Source organism: Pseudozyma hubeiensis, assembly GCF_000403515.1.
Source record: "Pseudozyma hubeiensis SY62 DNA, scaffold: PHS13, whole genome shotgun sequence".
NCBI classification, from domain to species: Eukaryota; Fungi; Basidiomycota; class Ustilaginomycetes; order Ustilaginales; family Ustilaginaceae; genus Pseudozyma; species Pseudozyma hubeiensis.
The window spans coordinates 335,873-352,189 of NW_012133795.1; the positions used below are offsets into that span (position 1 = coordinate 335,873).

The 16,317-nt window shown below is 57.2% G+C and overlaps 6 protein-coding genes across 6 annotated transcripts; 3 read left to right on the plus strand and 3 right to left on the minus strand.

Annotated features, from left to right (window-relative positions):
• Positions 1-857: 857 nt before the first annotated feature.
• Positions 858-1,344, plus strand: PHSY_001069 (vacuolar protein; the record flags this gene model as incomplete). The annotated part of the gene is made up of 2 exons (XM_012331701.1): positions 858-876; positions 977-1,344. The coding sequence occupies 2 exons, from the start codon at positions 858-860 to the stop codon at positions 1,342-1,344; spliced, it is 387 nt and encodes a 128-aa protein (XP_012187091.1).
• A 157-nt stretch (positions 1,345-1,501) lies between these two features.
• On the minus strand, positions 1,502-2,695 carry PHSY_001070 (hypothetical protein; the record flags this gene model as incomplete). The annotated part of the gene is made up of 1 exon (XM_012331702.1): positions 1,502-2,695. The coding sequence occupies one exon, from the start codon at positions 2,693-2,695 to the stop codon at positions 1,502-1,504; it is 1,194 nt and encodes a 397-aa protein (XP_012187092.1).
• A 353-nt stretch (positions 2,696-3,048) lies between these two features.
• PHSY_001071 (neprilysin) lies at positions 3,049-5,706 on the plus strand (the record flags this gene model as incomplete). Its single annotated transcript, XM_012331703.1, has 1 exon — positions 3,049-5,706. The coding sequence occupies one exon, from the start codon at positions 3,049-3,051 to the stop codon at positions 5,704-5,706; it is 2,658 nt and encodes an 885-aa protein (XP_012187093.1).
• Positions 5,707-6,003: 297 nt separating this feature from the next.
• On the plus strand, positions 6,004-8,655 carry PHSY_001072 (cell cycle control protein; the record flags this gene model as incomplete). The annotated part of the gene is made up of 1 exon (XM_012331704.1): positions 6,004-8,655. The coding sequence occupies one exon, from the start codon at positions 6,004-6,006 to the stop codon at positions 8,653-8,655; it is 2,652 nt and encodes an 883-aa protein (XP_012187094.1).
• A 181-nt stretch (positions 8,656-8,836) lies between these two features.
• PHSY_001073 (aconitate hydratase) lies at positions 8,837-11,980 on the minus strand (the record flags this gene model as incomplete). The annotated part of the gene is made up of 1 exon (XM_012331705.1): positions 8,837-11,980. The coding sequence occupies one exon, from the start codon at positions 11,978-11,980 to the stop codon at positions 8,837-8,839; it is 3,144 nt and encodes a 1,047-aa protein (XP_012187095.1).
• Positions 11,981-12,612: 632 nt separating this feature from the next.
• On the minus strand, positions 12,613-16,281 carry PHSY_001074 (hypothetical protein; the record flags this gene model as incomplete). The annotated part of the gene is made up of 1 exon (XM_012331706.1): positions 12,613-16,281. The coding sequence occupies one exon, from the start codon at positions 16,279-16,281 to the stop codon at positions 12,613-12,615; it is 3,669 nt and encodes a 1,222-aa protein (XP_012187096.1).
• Positions 16,282-16,317: the final 36 nt, after the last annotated feature.

Genomic DNA, 16,317 nt, shown 5'->3' on the forward strand with positions numbered 1-16,317 from the left:
ACGAGGTGTCGATGGCGTGGGACTGGGATGATGAACGATGAAGGATGAGCTAGTTGATGCTGAGAGGAAACTTGTCGACATCGAGGTTGAATGTCGACTTTCTGGAATCAAAGCGTCAAATTCGCCACGACCAAAAGACACACACACGAGAGCACTCGACACAGGCCCACACAGCGCAACCAAGCCAGTCGAGTTGGGTGCTGGCTCAGTTCTGTTCTGTTCAGACTGAGCCAAGAAAGTCACGCTCACGCTCACGCTCGCGCTCAACACTTCCACGTCCTTTGACACTCACGACACCCGCTCGAAACGATGTCGCCATCTGCTGCCTGAGCAAGGAAATTGGATTTTCCTTTTTCTTTTTCCTTTGCTGTTCCCTTTGGATGAATCGAGAGCCGTCTGCTGCCTCGATCTTTCGAATCTTTCCTTCGGCCAACTTGACTCTATTTCAAGCGTCGATTCTTCTCTTGGTCAGTCGATCACGACACGGGCACCAAACGAGGGTAGATTTAATCGGCCGGTAACATCGCCGTGCCTAGATTCTCTCCACATTCGGCAGTTGGGAGCTGCATCCACGAGCAGCAGCGATATCGGTGGAGCGTGCATCGACTTTGAGGTTGCACACCGCTTTCAGCATTGTAGCAACCATCCTTCCTTCTGCTCACGCTCTCGTCATCCGAACGAATCTCGCTCTCCACGTCACTGGCGATCAGTTAGGGCTGCTGGTAAAGCTAGGAGCTCCTAGTCAAGTCTCGAACAGGCTTCGTGACTTTGCAAAAGGCGGACAGTCGAACCATCGTCTCAGCCGATAATCCATCCGTCCGATCTCAACGACTGCCGAGCAACAGATTCTCACCATCATGGCGGCTGGACTCAAGAGTAAGTTCGATTCTTGCAAACAGCCGTCTTCCCGGTCGTCTCGTCAACCCTGGCAATTCACTTTTTGCTGACGCATCCAGCTTGTTTCCTCGCATTACAGCCATCATCCTGCTCTCGTTCGTGCTCGCACTCGGCTTCCTGCTCATCATTCTCTCCTGCGCACTGTGGTCCAACTGGTTGCCACTTCTGGTCGCGCTCATCTATGTTCTCACACCGCTTCCGAACAGCCTCTGTGCACGCTGCGCTGGCGCCGATGACTTTTCCGCCGACTACAACAGTGGCTTCTTGGACTTTGGCAACTTCATGACCGGTCTCATGATCGTCTCTGGGTTCGCATTGCCATTGTCGTTGGCACATTCGGGCGTCATCGCACCAACAGCTTGCTGGATGTCCATCGCCGGTGGTGGCCTCGTGTACGGCACCATCTTGACCTACTCTGGCTTCTTCAACGAGACAGACGACTACTAGTCACCACCTCCATCGCCGCTTCTCGCTCTTGTATATATCATTCGCATCGTCGAGCACTTTCGGCTAGTAACATTAGCTTCCATGGGTATATATTGCGATGGTCCTAGTACCATGCCGCGTGCGTGAATAGGTAGCATGCAGGAACAGTGCAGCCACATCAAGACGACGACGCATTTTCAGCTGCCAATCGCTGCTTTTTGCGCTCCAGATACCTCTGCTTGGCCTGCGAGATGGAATCATCGTCGTTGCGCTTGGCGTCGATCTTGCTCTTCTCACGTCGCTGCTCCTCCTCCTCTTCCAGCGCGCGCTTTCTTTCGCGCTCGAGCATCTGCTCCTCAATGAGTGCGCTCTGCCGTGACCGCTGCGCATCCCGATTCATGCGGGCTTCGTACTCTTCTTGACGTCTCTGGTCGCGCTCCCTCCTCGACTCGCGGCTGTCTCGATCTGAAGAGGCAGCAGACTCGTCTCTGGTGTTTCTTTGGCGCTTGGATACGATGTTGAGACCTGTAGTCAGCAGCGAGCGCTTGTCGACGATCTGGTTGTCGTCGTTGAGTTCCACCGCGAGGCCTCTTTGCCGTGCTTCGTCGGCCAAGTCCACATCAGTCCTCTCGCGCTCTTCCTGCCTCGGTGAAGCTTCGGACCCAGACGGTGCGGAGGACTTTTGGGCCAGCGATGCGGCGATGGCTGCGTCCCTTGCTGCGTTGTTCTCGCTGAGCATATCACGGTAGAAGGAGCCCATTCCTTTGCTCGTTGAACGTTCCTTTTCCTCCTCCTTGTCCCGCTGCTCTTCCGCTTTGGCGAGCTCAGCTTGCTGTTCCTTATACGCGTTGGTCACGAACGACTCCTTGTCTGCAAATTCGTCACCTTCTGCTTGACGCTGCTTCTGAATCGTACGCGCCTCGGCCCGCAACCGGTCGCGTTTGCGCAGCTCCGCCGATTCGAGGATGCCATCGACATATTTGGGCTTCTTGTCAGCATCTTGGGCTAACTTGGCTTGCTTGACTTTGCGCTCTGCATCCTTGATGGTATCGTAGACACCGTCATAGTCAAAGATGGAAGCATCGAGCTGCTCTGCCTCCTGTCGCTTCTTCTTCTCGGTGCGCGTGGCTGGCGTCGCTAATTTGACAGGTGCTAGGCCGTGGAGATGAATGTTCCTGTCTCGTGCTTTGCGTCGATCACCGACAGTGGAAGATTTCGATTCGTGCCGCTCGTCGTTCTCCTCTGCGCTCTCGTCGTCGAAAGCACCGGCAGCTGGTGAGATGGTCGGCTTCGTCGCAATCTTGTGTGGGGTCGCAACAGGCTTGAGACCGAACGAGAGCTTTGGCGCAGACGACGGTCCTGGCTCAGGCATTCTGAATGCTGCGCTGACGTCGCGGGGGCATGTGTGCCCCGATTCGAGGGTGGCTCTATCGTGATCTGGTATGATAGCGGAAGTGCAAGATGTAGCTTCCGCAAACCATCACCTCCACACCCTCTGCCCGCTGTGTGCCGAATTCCCGTTTCTGTCATGCTGCAGAGGGAAAAAAAAGCAGAATGCGAATTCGAATGAGTAGTGGCTCGTGCTCTGGCGTGCGAGGCTAACAAGTTTGAGAGCGAATCAAAACTTCGCTTCGCCGTACACCTCCAACCTGCTTCCTTACCCCACACTGCCTTCAGGACAACTCCAGCAGTGAACCTACGCATCAAGCTTTGTCTCGATCCGCCATGTCGAGTCGAGACTACGGTCGTCCCTCGACCGATGACCATGCAGAAGATCGCCCACTTCTCAATGGAGAAAACGTCGACGCAAGCGCTGAGGCGGATCAGTCGCTGTGGACGCGATTCAAGCGACAGGTGTCGGCTACCTTCGCTCCCCTCGCCAAGCCCGAAGATCTTCGACCCTTGGAGCGCTTCCTGGTCATCCTCTCGGTAGCCTTGCTGTTGCTTGCTGCCATCTTCATCGGCCTCTTCGCAGGTTCGCAGCACAAGCTCTCGCACCGTCCCGCTTCGCCTGCTCCCGTCCCCGGACCCGGCAACCCGAACCCGGAACCGCCCGTCGGCGACATTTGCACCACTAAGGACTGCGTCCTCGCCGCAAGCGAAGTTCTTCGCTCCATCGACGAGACTGTCAATCCATGCGACGACTTTTCTGCTTTCACCACCAACAACTGGGCCAAGTCTCATCCCATCCCTGCGGATGCCGGTCTGTTTGGCGCTGGTCAGTACGTTCTGAGCGAGAACTCCAAGATCATTCGACAGATCATTGCCGATGCTCCTTCCGTCAAGGATCTCGAGTTTGCGACCTTCAAAGACGAGCAGGCTGAGGCGGACCAGCGCAACCTCGCCAAGCTCAAGGGCTACTACGAATCCTGCACCGACGTCAACGCTCAGGATAAGGTCGGTGCTCAGCCGCTCCTTGACGTGCTCGACCACCTCCGAACCCTCTTCCATCCTCACAAGCATGGCAAGTACGAGCAAGGAAATCCTCCCGAGATCTCGCCAGCTGCCCTTTTCCACGTGCAATCGGACGAAGCAGAAAAGCCTGTCCCTCCCAACCAGCCTCCCGGACGCTCGCCGAAACCTCATCCTCCTCGCGAGAGCCCGCGTCCTGCCCCACCCTCGGGTGAAAGGCAGAAGGGCCTCACAGAGGCACTCTCGTGGGCGCATAGCCGGGGTCTGCCTGCCTTCTTCGAAATCACAATCGACGGCGATGCTGTCAAGGATCCTACCGCTGCCACGCCCTGGTTCTTCCCTTCCGGCTTGGGTCTTCCCGATCAGGCCTACTACGACGACGAGGACGAGATTGCTTTCTACAAGACCGTGGTCTCGGACGGACTTCGCGCCTACGACAAGGAAGTGAAGCGAGGCAAGGCTGCCTCCAACAAGAAGGGTGACAAGAAGCACGATGAAAAGCCCCGTCCGCCGCTCGCCCCATTCGCTGAGCAGGTGGTCGAGCTCGAACGACAGCTCGCCGAGATCACACCCGATTCGGAAGAGATCACCGACCCCGTCGCATCGTACAACCCCATCAACTCGACCAAGCTCGCCTACACTTTCTCCTCGATCAGCTGGAACGCCTACTTTTCCGCGCTCACCGTGCGTACTCCTGAGACGGTGATCCTCAGCAGCCCCAAGTTTGTCACTTCTCTTGACAACCTTATTTCTCGCACCAAGACCGAGGTGCTGGAGGCATACCTCGTGTGGACCGCTATTCGAGAGCTTGGCCCCGCTCTGGGTCCCAACGTCAAACTGCGCGCTGCTGCGGAGCGCCTCGAAAGGTACTCGAAGGGTGTGGAAGAGGGTGCCAAGGAGGACCGCGAGACGGTCTGTCTGGGTCAGCTTAACGGAGCGCTCGGCTTCATGGCCGGACGCTACTACGTGCAAGAAGCGTTCAAGGGCGACAGCAAGAAGAGGGTGGAACAGATCATCTACTCGGTCATCGGCGCCTTCAAGTCGCGTCTGCCCGAACTCGACTGGTTGGACGAAAAGACACGCAAGAAGGCTGAGGAGAAGGCGGACGCCATCCGCGTCATGGTTGGCTACCCTGCCACTCCCAACACCACCGATGCTGTATCTGTGGCCAACTTCTACTCGGACTTGAAAGTCGATCCTTCCAACTACTTTGCCAATCGAGTCGCTTCCAAGACGCGCGCAGCCAGGCGCGATTGGGCGCAGGTGGGACGCAAGCTGAACCGCGAGCTGTGGGACATGTTCCCCGCCGAGGTCAACGCCGAGTACTCTCCGCAGGGCAACTACATCCTCTTCCCTGCCGGGATCATGCAGCCTCCGTACTTCCACGTCTCGTGGCCTTCGTACCTTCAGCGCGGTGCATTCGGTGCGGTTGCGGGACACGAGCTTTCGCACGCCTTTGATCCGGACGGTCGACTGTACGACAAGGACGGTTACCTGAGGGATTGGTGGACCGAGATCACCGCGCACGAGTTCCAGCAGCGACAGACGTGTCTTACCAACCAGTACCACTCGTACACGGTTTCGGATGGGAAGGGTGGTGAGCTGCATCTGCGATCCAACTTTACGAAGGGAGAGGATGTGGCTGATGCGGGAGGTGTGGCACAGAGCTACCGGGCTTGGAAGGACGAGCTGGCCAAGGGAGGTGAGGCGGTGGACAAAGCGAACGCGTTGTTGCCGGGTCTGGGATACACGAGGGAGCAGCTGTTCTTCATCGCGTACGGTATCAGCTACGCCAGGAACATCAGGGCTAGCGAACAGGTCAAGAGGATCCGAACCGATCCGCACAGTCCGAACAAGTACAGGATCAACGGTGTGATGGTCAACTCGCCCGAGTTTGCAGAGGCGTTCGGATGCGAGGCTGGAAAGGACAGGATGGCGCTCAAGCCTGAAGACAGGTGCAGCATCTGGTGAGGGCAAAGGCTAGTGTTGGTGCGGGCTGCAGCTTGATCATGCATCGGAATGAAATGCGATCGTACTATTGTGTTGGATCCGGTTGAGCTGTGGGACAGCGTATGATGTGTTGTGAGGGGATGGGAGACTCGGTTGTGTGAAAGGGCGGAGAAGCCTCCACACGAGTGCCGAGGCTTGAGCTGCGGGCCGAATTCCGAGTTGAAATTTCAACAAGTCATGCTCGTCCTTCCAACCAAGCCTTCGTTCCGATGTTCTGACTGTCCGTCATCTTTCGTCTTACTTGCATTTCATTTCAGCATGGTCGAGGACATATCGCGCGAGGAGAGCAGCTCTTCTCGCCGAAACGACACCGAGGATCGACATCACCATCGTCATGGGGAATCCAGCAGACGACATAAGGATGACGGCGATGACGGATCGAGAAAGCACAGCAGCCGTAGCAGTCACAGCAATAGAAGTAGAGACGATGATAGGCATCGACATCGTAGCGGCCACCACCATTCTTCGGGCGGACGCGACAAGCGGAGGGAGGGAGAGGATGAGGAGGCACGGAGGGAGAGGAAGAGGAGGCACAGAGAGGACGAGCCGGACCACAGAAGGAGGCATGAGAGTGGAAGTAAGCACAGTCGTCATCACCACGAACGAGCTGAGTCGGGGCATGTATCCAAGAGCGACAAACACTCTCACAGAGACGAACAAAACGCTTCGCCCACGCGCGTGAAGCAGCCTGCCACCGACTTCATCCCCACATCCGAATCGCTTGCACTCACGTCCCACCCAGCAGCAGATGATGCTAGTAAACTCAAACGCGATGACTGGATGACCGGCGGCTTCGGCGGCGACGCAGACTTCTCTTCGCTTGGCAAAGCCAGAGTCAAACCGCCACGACCCGAAAAGCCCGACCCGGAACAACTCCAGATCAGCTCTCGCGAGCTCAACACCCAATTACGCCAAGGCAAGACCGTCGACGAGTACGAGACTCCCACCGACGCTGATGCACCGCAATTTGGAGCTCCTGGTCATCAATGGCGGATGATGAAGCTCAAACGTACGATCGAAGCGGCTGAATCCGAGGGAAGACGGTTGGAAGAGGTGGCGTTGGAGCGGTATGCGAGTTTGGAAGATTTTGAACGGGCGAGGGAGGAAAAGAGGTTTTTGGATGGGAAAGGCGGACGGAAGGAGAAGGTTGGGCAGGCTGGAAGGAGTACGCCGACGCTGCAAAGTGTCGCCAGGAGGAGCTACCTACTGGCTAGCGGAGGCGATGGAGATGGAGAGAGGTCATCTAGGGGTGGCACTGATTCAGAGGGCGTGTCACGACCTGGAAGCCGACAAGCCTTCAGAAGGCCAGGAGAATCATCACATCCGTCTACGCCAACCCCCGCCCCAGCCAAGGCTCCGCGAAATATTGGCTTTGAAACACCATCGTCAACGCCAGCGACGCCCACAGCAATTCCAAGCGTGTTCACGCCCGTCATCCAGCGTCCAACGCAGTCGCAACTTCCAAAGGGCATCGTGCTCGATGACGGCTCTTCCGACCCAGATCGACCGATCCTGACTGCAGACCAACTGAACAAGTTGCAAGCCAAGATTATGCAAGCAGAACTCATGGGTTCGACCAACCTCGACACTCTGCGGTCAGAGTACGATTCGGAGAAAGCACGTGCCGAAGCGCATAGATCTGCAGGCGATCGAGGCGGAGCTTTCGGCGCGATTTCCGGCAACACTAAGGATGAGACGGTCACCGTACTGCAGGATGGAGATCGACAGCTCCAAGTGTTGCCTACGTTGGATGCCAGGGGTAGGATGTATGACGTCGGTAGCAGCACTGGCGTCGACACCACCTCCGGCGTCCGCTCCGAATCTAAACGCAAAGCTCGCAAAGCGTCTGCAGTCGACGACGACGATTCCTCGCTCACACTCTCCGACTTGGTCCGACAGGAACGTTTTTCCGCCGGCCCTTCCTCGCTCAAAAGCATCGACGCCACTCTCGCCACCTCCATCATGACCGACACGCACTTCTCCGCTGATCTCGAAGAGCAAGACAACTCAGCCTCCCGATACGCTTCTTCCCGAAAAGCCAATGCCGATGCATTGAAACGTCAGTTCGCGATCAACGACTTCGCCCGCACCCAGCGGGCCTTGGAAAAGTGTCGATTCTGCTTTCGAAACCAAGGCTCCTCTCCACCTCGCGTTGTACTTATCAGCAGTGGATACAGAGCCTACCTCTGCATACCCGACAAAGAAGCGGTGGCGCGAGAGGAAGATCACGTGCAGATCGTACCCATGCAGCACCACCTGAGTCTTCTGGAAGCCGACGACGATACGTGGGAAGAGATGAGGAACTTCCAAAAGTGTCTGGCGCAACTCGCTTCATCGCAGGGAAAAGTTGTCGTGTTCTACGAGACCCTGGTGTCGATCAAAGCTCAACAGCACGCTGTCATGGAAGCGATCTTGTTGAAGAAAGAGGTGATGGATAGGTTGCCAGGAGTGTTCAAGGAGAGTTTGAGGGAGGTAGGCGGCGAATGGAGTACACATCGAAAGGTGATCGAGTTTTCGCCCGAAAAGCCGTTCAGAAGGGCGCTGGTCCCGCAGCTGCCGTACTTTGCGGTGACGTGGGATTACAGGTGGTCGACCGGCTACGGACATATCATCGAGAACCCCACGGGAGGTAACGAGAGCAAGGAGGAAGCAAATGCCTACGATGTCGATGAGATGGCTGCTGGCGGTGGGACGGGAGCGAGAGCAAGGTTCGATCCGAACTTTGCGAGGGACATCATCAGAGGTGTGCTGGAAGACCTGGATGCCGACGACGATGATGGCTACGTGAGGTCGTTCGGAAGGGACAAGGTGAGGTCGGAGGGAGAGAAGCAGAAGATCAAGCAAGTATTCAAGAAAAGCTGGGATAAGGTGGATTGGACAAAGATCCTCGAGAATGGTGGCAGTTCTTGAAGCCATCACCTTAATGTGATGGACGGATCAAGCAGATCCTTCTCTCTCTCTCTTGTCGCCCCTCGCTCACCGTCACGAAATCGAACGTCGTTTCAGCCATTCACAAAGGCACAATGCACAACCACAATCACGAGTGAGCTCAACTGTAGATCGATGAATCGCTTCTATTCGGCAACACCCCTTACACCTCCTGAGCACCCTCAAATCCGGGCCAAAGCTTCCTTCCGGGCGTCTGCGTAGGCACGCGCATCTCCCTCGGGAACAACCCCTCCAACCTAGCGCCACCAGCGACGGCCTTGACCAACCTCCTCGCCTCCGCCCCCGTCGGCGCATCCGCCTTGGGCTCTGCGCCCGGCAACGTCACCAGGCCCAGCTCGACGAGCTTCCTGTGCTCCTTGGGACTGCGCTTGTTGGGTGCGACCTTGTAGGTCGCCGCTGCGTACAGACGTGGGTCGGTCTGCTTGAGATCGGTCAGCGCTTCGCGGAGACGGGCCTGCTTGGCGTTGAGCGAAGCGGCGAGCGATTCGCGCTGCGTGCGCTGGTAGAGCAGCCATGCGCGGGTGATGGTCGAGTGGATCTCTTCGGATGCCTCGCCAAAGGGCAGGACGGAGGCAGCCGAGGTGGCGGAGAACACGGCTCGCTCTTTCGACGAGGACGGTGCAGGTGGGTAGACGATCTTGCGGATGGACTCGGTGCGTGGGTCGGCGGCGGGTGGGACATAGTTGGGGTCATTTGGGTTGCGCGATCCCCCAGCAGGCTTGGCAGCGGTGGCGTAGCCTCGGACGGCTCCCAAGGCAGAGCCGACCTTGCTGGCAGCTGACTTGGCTGCAGCTGCGAAGGCACCCGAAACACCGGCACCGGTCTGAGATGCAGACGACGAAGCGGCAGCCTGCTCGCGGATCAAGTTGAGCGCCGAGCCAGCTCGGATCCAGTCCAAGTGTGCTGCACTCAACGAGTGCTTGGTCGGCAACTCGAAGCTCTCCTTGACCGTTTTGCCATCCTCCTCGAACTTGGTCACCCTCAACTTGACCTGCGTTGACAAATCTCCACCCGGTCGGATGAGATCCGTCAGGTTAACAGTCTCGACCAGATCGCCGGACGCGATCTTAAGATAGTCAGCTTCATTCTCGAACAGCAGCGTCAGGACACCTTGCTTGCGCAGGTTGGTCTCGGCAATTCGTGCAATGCTGCGGGCCACGATGAGGTTGCACCCGTAGAATCGAGGTTGCAGGGCGGCGTGCTCACGCGCAGAGCCTTCGCCGTAGTTGTGATCGGCGACCATCATCCAAGGCTGCTGACGAGACTTGAAGCTCTTGGCGACACCGGGGATGGTGTCCTGCTTGCCCGTGGCGTAATCCTGTGCGACATTGACGGCGTCGAACTCGTCGTTGGTGGCACCGATGAGCGTGTTCTCGGCGAGGTTGGAGAGATGACCCTTGTACTTGAGCCAGGGACCGGCGGCAGAGATGTGGTCGGTGGTGCACTTGCCCTTGATCCTCAACAGGCATCGCATACTGGGAAGCTCGTACTTGCCTTCGGCTGCGGTAGCGGCAAAGGGACTCGAGAAGGGTTCGAGCGGCTCGAGACGAGCCGAGGTAGGGCTGATAAGCACCTCGGTGTCTGGCTGAGGCTCGGGCATGGGAGTAGGCAGGTAGTCGATGTCACCCTGCGCGAACCCGCTGGCGGGCAAGACGTCGCTCTGAGGAGGTTCGAACTTGAAAGGCTTGCCGTCGGGTGCGGTGAGGCTGTCGGTCATGGGGTTGAAGTCGAGACGACCGGCGAAGGCCATGGCAGTGACGATCTCGGGGGAAGCGAGCAAATTCCACGTCTTGGAGTTGCCGTCGTTGCGGCCGCGGAAGTTTCGGTTGAACGAAGTCAAGATGACGTTGTCCTCGCCCTGCAGCTCCTTTCGGTTCCACTGACCGATGCAAGGACCGCACGCGTTGGCCAGGACACGTCCACCAACGTCGGTCAGAACCTGCTGGATGCCGTCACGCTCGACGGTAGCTCGAACCTGTTCGGAACCAGGAGTGACGTCGAAGCTCGACTTGACCTTCATGCCACGGTCGCGAGCCTGCTGAGCGAGCGATGCGCAACGAGCCATGTCGGCGTACGACGAGTTGGTGCAGCTGCCGATCAGTGCGGCGCTGAGCTCGACAGGGTGATCTCGCGCATCGGACTTGGCCTTGTTGACAAACTCGGAAAGTGGTGTGCTGAGATCGGGGGTAAAGGGTCCATTGAGGCAAGGTTCCAGGTCGGAAAGGTTGATCTCGATGCGCTCGTCGTATTCGGCACCCTCGTCGGCAGCCAAGAAGCCTTGGCCGGCAGCCTTTTCGGCGGCACGAGCCACCTCGGCACGTCCAGTAGCCTCGAGGTACGAGCCCATGGCAGGAGTGAAGGGGAAAGCGGATGTTGTTGCGCCAACTTCGGCACCCATGTTGGACATGGTGGCCAGACCGGTGGCGGGGAGCGTCTGCAGACCAGGGCCCGAGTATTCGACGATCTTGCCGGTACCACCGCGCACGGTGAGCTTTCCAGCGAGATGCAAGATCACGTCCTTAGGAGTGCACCATGGGCTGAGCTCTCCCTTGAGGTGGACACCGAGCACCTTGGGTGCCATGAGCTCCCAAGGCGTGTTGGTCATGGCGTCGACAGCATCGGCGCCTCCCACGCCGATGGCGAGACAGCCGAGACCGGAAGCGTTGGGCGTATGAGAGTCGGTGCCGAGCATGAGGAGACCAGGAGCGGCGTAGTTCTCGAGGACGATCTGGTGGATGATGCCGGATCCTGGACCCCAGAACTCGATTCCGTACTTTTTGGATGCCGACTCAAGGAAAGCGAAGACTTCCTGATTGGAGGCGATGGAGCGCTTCAGATCTGCCTCAGCACCTTCGTAGGCCTGAATGAGATGATCGCAGTGTACGCTGGATGGGATGGCGGTGCGTGGAAGACCACAAGTCATGAACTGGAGAAGAGCCATTTGCGCCGAGGCATCCTGCATGGCCAGACGGTCGATCTTGAGCTTGAGGTACTTCTTGCCTCGAATCGCAGAGACATCCGCACCGACGCCGGCAAGGTCCTGCTCTGGGTTGTGGAGATGTGAGTAGAGGATCTTTTCGGACAATGTCAAGGGACGATTGAGTTGTGCTCGCACTGTCTCGAGGGTGGCGAGCAAATCTGTGTAGGGTGGTACGCGAGATGGGTGGAAGGTGGGGACGCGACCATCAGCGGCAGGAGTGGCCAAGGCGCGTGTAGCACCAATGGCCTTTTGAGCAGCCGAGAGACCGTTGCGGCCTCTCTGAATGCGGGCGAGCGACGCCATCATGGTGAGGTGGTGTGGCCGAACAATGCTGCAGTGCTGTGGATGGCTTGATTGCCGGGGTGCGGAGCGAGACGTGGCGTGCCAAAGATGAGCCTGCAGTGCGGTGCGATGCCAGCTTTGCCTCGTGCTAATCCGACCTTTGATGATGATGATGACGAGGAGAAGGCGAGATGACAGAGAAAGGTGAAAGGAGAGGGAGGAAGAAGGCGACGGTGGTTTGTCTTCTGAACACGGCGAAGAGCCGAGTCAGCCGCTGCAAAAAGTCGAGGCACTGCAGCGCTCACTCATTCGTCTTCGCGGGGCAAAGTCGGGTGAAAGAGGGTTTGGCGCACTCGCGCTGAATTTCTTCTTGAATTTCTTCTTGAGCCTTGCGAGCATAAATCGGATTGCAAAGCAGCGGCCCTCATGAAAGAGGCAGCACACGGCGATGCGGCTCTATCTCTGCACGGCGAATAATCCAACACTTCTGATTTGGTGATGAGAAAACCACATCGGGACAATCGGGCAGTAGATTTATTTTTATCGAAGCATGGCGACTGCCGTTGCTTTGTCGAGCCGATGGTGCACTAAGAAGGTATGAGTGAGGCACCACAGGGCTACAAGAGGCCAAAGTCGTGGTCGTTCAGATGGCGCACCTAGATCTCGACGCCCCGGCCCTGACTCATCTCGTGGTTGCGTCGGATGATCTTGGCACGAAGTGACATGAGGTCCAACGTCGATGTCGGCACCTGCAAACTTCCCGATCCCTGCGCTTGCTGCTTCCCGCAGGCCTGTGCTTTGAGGCTCAGGATCCAATGCCACGCCATCTCAAATGAGAATCGAGGCTTGCTGTGATATGTTACCGAGTACGCATACGATGCGCGAAGCTTTTCCAGTCGTTCCACCTCCAGGTCATCCATCTTGGCAACGTGCTCTTTCGCAAATTTCCTTGGCCACTGGCAAAAACGAGAAGCCACCGCGTACGCCGACGCCAAGACAACGGGCACCTCCGTGGTCCCGTCCAGACGGTCAGACATGTCGTCTCGATGCAGATCGTCAACAGCGCCCGTCATCGTTGATGTTGCACTCGTGAGCATCGCTTTGGGCGCTTCCGAACGCACCCTGCGCAGCGGCACGCTGTGTGAGCCTTGCTTTCCGCTCTTGCTGCTTGTCGCCGTGCCGTAGCGTATGTCGCGATTTTTGGCCTCGATTCTCTGTCGTGTACTTGAGTTGGTTCGCACGTAGCTTTCCTCGCTCACCTTGACTTGAGTCCGTATAGTCTCTTCCATCTCCCACGCGACCCGTCCCAAGCTCTTCGCCTGTCTCCATACTCCTGAAATGTCTGTATCTTCGACGCCTCGCACTTTGTCGCTTCGTGTCTGCAGCTTCTGCTTCAGAAGCCCCACCTCCTTTTTGCCTTCCTTCCATAGTGCGCACAACACCGATTCTGGACGCGAGCTATTCTTGCGCGCTGTTGAAGCCTCGCCGTAGTCTTCGATGCCAAACCAGTCCTTGGAATCTGGCTCGTCCGACGATTTGGATGCCCAGTCCGGAAGAGCGCCGGAAAACATTTTGCTGTCCTGGATACGAATCTGCGGCTTGATCGAGAGGCCCGTCTTTTGGCTGTCCAGTGCCTGAGCGAATTTGTGGGCGAGATCAATTGCCTCTTCGCTCTCAGTGCCAAACTCCAGGGCAGCATAGAGATGCAACCGTCCGTAGATGCCTTGGACGGCCGGTTGGAACGCACCTGCAACCAGCTGTTCCGTCAGCAGCCTGTCTCGTTCATCCTTATGCAGCTTCTCATGTGCTTGTACAAACTTTGCCACCTTCATTTCGTTACGGTCAAAAACTTGGCTGATGTCGAACGGACAGTCGGCGTGTCGTACGTCCGAATCTTTGAATGACTCCACCAGCTTTGGCTCCCAAAACACCCTAACCAGATCACCGTCGTAGTCTCCGCCGCTGAGAAGCGATGCCTGCGGTCTCTTGCCCTTGCTTGGGAACACTACGACGTCCTTGAATATGCTAAGCTCGGGGCGTACAACTGCACGTATTTTGCGGACATCCGTCGGGAGCAAGCAAGGATGACGCGTCACCAGCACCTCACCTTCGGGAACATGATTCAGTCCCAGCCGCGTGTCGGGATCGAGCAGATCGTCGTCGCTGAATCGAAACTGCATCTCGCCCTCTTCCAACGTACCCGTCGGGTCTGCGATGACCATCGCTTCGGCACTACGAGCAACAGGGATGGCAAAGCGACGGATGAGCTTCTTCATCGCCAAGTCGGCTGCTTCGACGAGAAGATCCGACAGGTATGCGCACTTTTCGGGATGGAATCCGCCGAGTAGCATCTCGTAGGCGCGTTCGATTTTCCAGGCAGGCATACCGTTCCACACATGCCGACCGTCCTGACCAAATTGCAGCTCGCGATCATCGTCGCCCAAATCTTGATCGCCGTCCTTGGTGCCCACGTGCGATCCCATACCCTGAGCACGATGCTCAGCTGCATCGATGCTCCTTTTCGACCTGATCGACTCCACATTGAAATGACGATCGAGGACAGTAGCGAGTCGCATGCGGGCCACATCGCTACATCCGGACCAATCGGAAAACTCGTCAGCGATCGCTTGCAGCCCGGCCTGCTGCATGTCTGAAAATGTACTGATGGGCACTCCGTTGCTCTTCATGACGAGGATGATCTGTTTTGACAGCGTCGAGGGGGCAAACGTGCGCGACGGTCCGATTAGGTCCACGGTGAGTTGGCTCAGGTCTAGCGGCATATTGTCGGGATAGTTGATCTTTCTCTGCGAAGTACGGATCTTGATCCAGCGCTCTTGCTTCTCGATGGGTAGGTCGCGTTCTGCATTCGGGTCGACGTACCAGACACCCTTGGCTCCCGCGATTCTGCCTTGAAACGCGCACGGAATTTTCTTGTAACCCATATGCTGTGCAATGTCGCTTGCGACAGCCAGCGACATGATACCGGCACCATCCGTCATCTCTACGGCCTTCCCAGTCTTTGGATCGGGATCACCAAAGATATCTTCGACGTATATGATCCTATCGACAACGCATGCTGGTACGGAGGTTGACAGCCCGAGCTGTACACGCTGAATGAACTTTCCCAACGGCGCGTGCGCGTTTCCAGAAAAAGGAGCATGGTGGTCAATCAAGTCCCAGACGCAGTCGAGCTCCGGCTGATGGTGAGATTCTTTGGCCGAGCCCACCCATAAGTAAAAGACGGTCTCGTCCTTGCAGTAAAACGGGCGGTACTCGCGGCCAAAGATTTGGATCTTGCGCGAAAGGAATCGACGAATCTCTTGCTGAATGTCGCGTGTTTTGGGATGGAGCGGAAAGCGGCGTGCATCCTTGGCCATGATCGGGTCCAACTTGATCCTGATGATGCTTTCGCTGCCAAATCTCCTCGCGAAGCGACAACTGCCGCCGAGTTTGGGACGGAAGAGTTGAATTCCGAACGTGCGGTGTTGACCGCCTTTCTGCTCGTTCTTGGAGCACACGAATTTACCCTCGAAGAGCACTCGTCCGCCGTATGAGCGCATCTCCTCTCCGGGGGGGCCAATGACGCCGTTGAGATGCGATTCGGCGCGCATCTGATTCTCCCTGTCCAGTTCGTTGTACACCTTCAGCTCGTCCTTAGTAGCACGGCGCGTGGTGACTGCTCCATTTGGGCCGTCCTCCCAAAGCAGATCCTGGTTGCTAGGGTCCAGAAGCGCGGAGAAGGATGCTACGTTCGAGTCGGACCTGAGCGTCTTGATTCCAGTCGTGATCTTCAACTCGTCCATGCTGATATGGCCGGACGAGACCAGATAGGCGAGATAGTACTGTACTCCCCAAGGGACCCCGAGTCGACCGTCGTGTTGCTTTTGCATAGCCTTGACTCGCATGTGGGGTTTCACCACAATGAAAGGAGACAGATACTGCCTTGGCAGTGCTGGTTGATGAACGGAGCTATTTGAGTGATCGGTCTGCGAGACAGGGTCTACGGATGGCGACTCTGCTTCCGCATTGGGCGGAACGGCTTGCAGCGGCTCCGAGACTTGATCCACTTGCTCAACTTTGACCCTTTCCTTGCGAGCAGTGTTTGGTATGGGCAAGAAGATACGGCCGGGTTCACCGTCGTCATTGAGATCTTCTTTGAAGAGTGCCCAGGTTGGAGCCTTTTCGTGATTGGCACTCTTTGATGCGGCAAGAGGAGCTTGTGGAGAGGCGGGCCCATCTGTCGGCTGAGACGATCCGGGCGTGTCGGAAAGATCGACCCCTGCGGCATCGTGGAACGAATCCGACTCGGTTTCCGAGTCTGACATGGTCAAGTCGATTGCGTCTTGGTGATCTGGGCTATC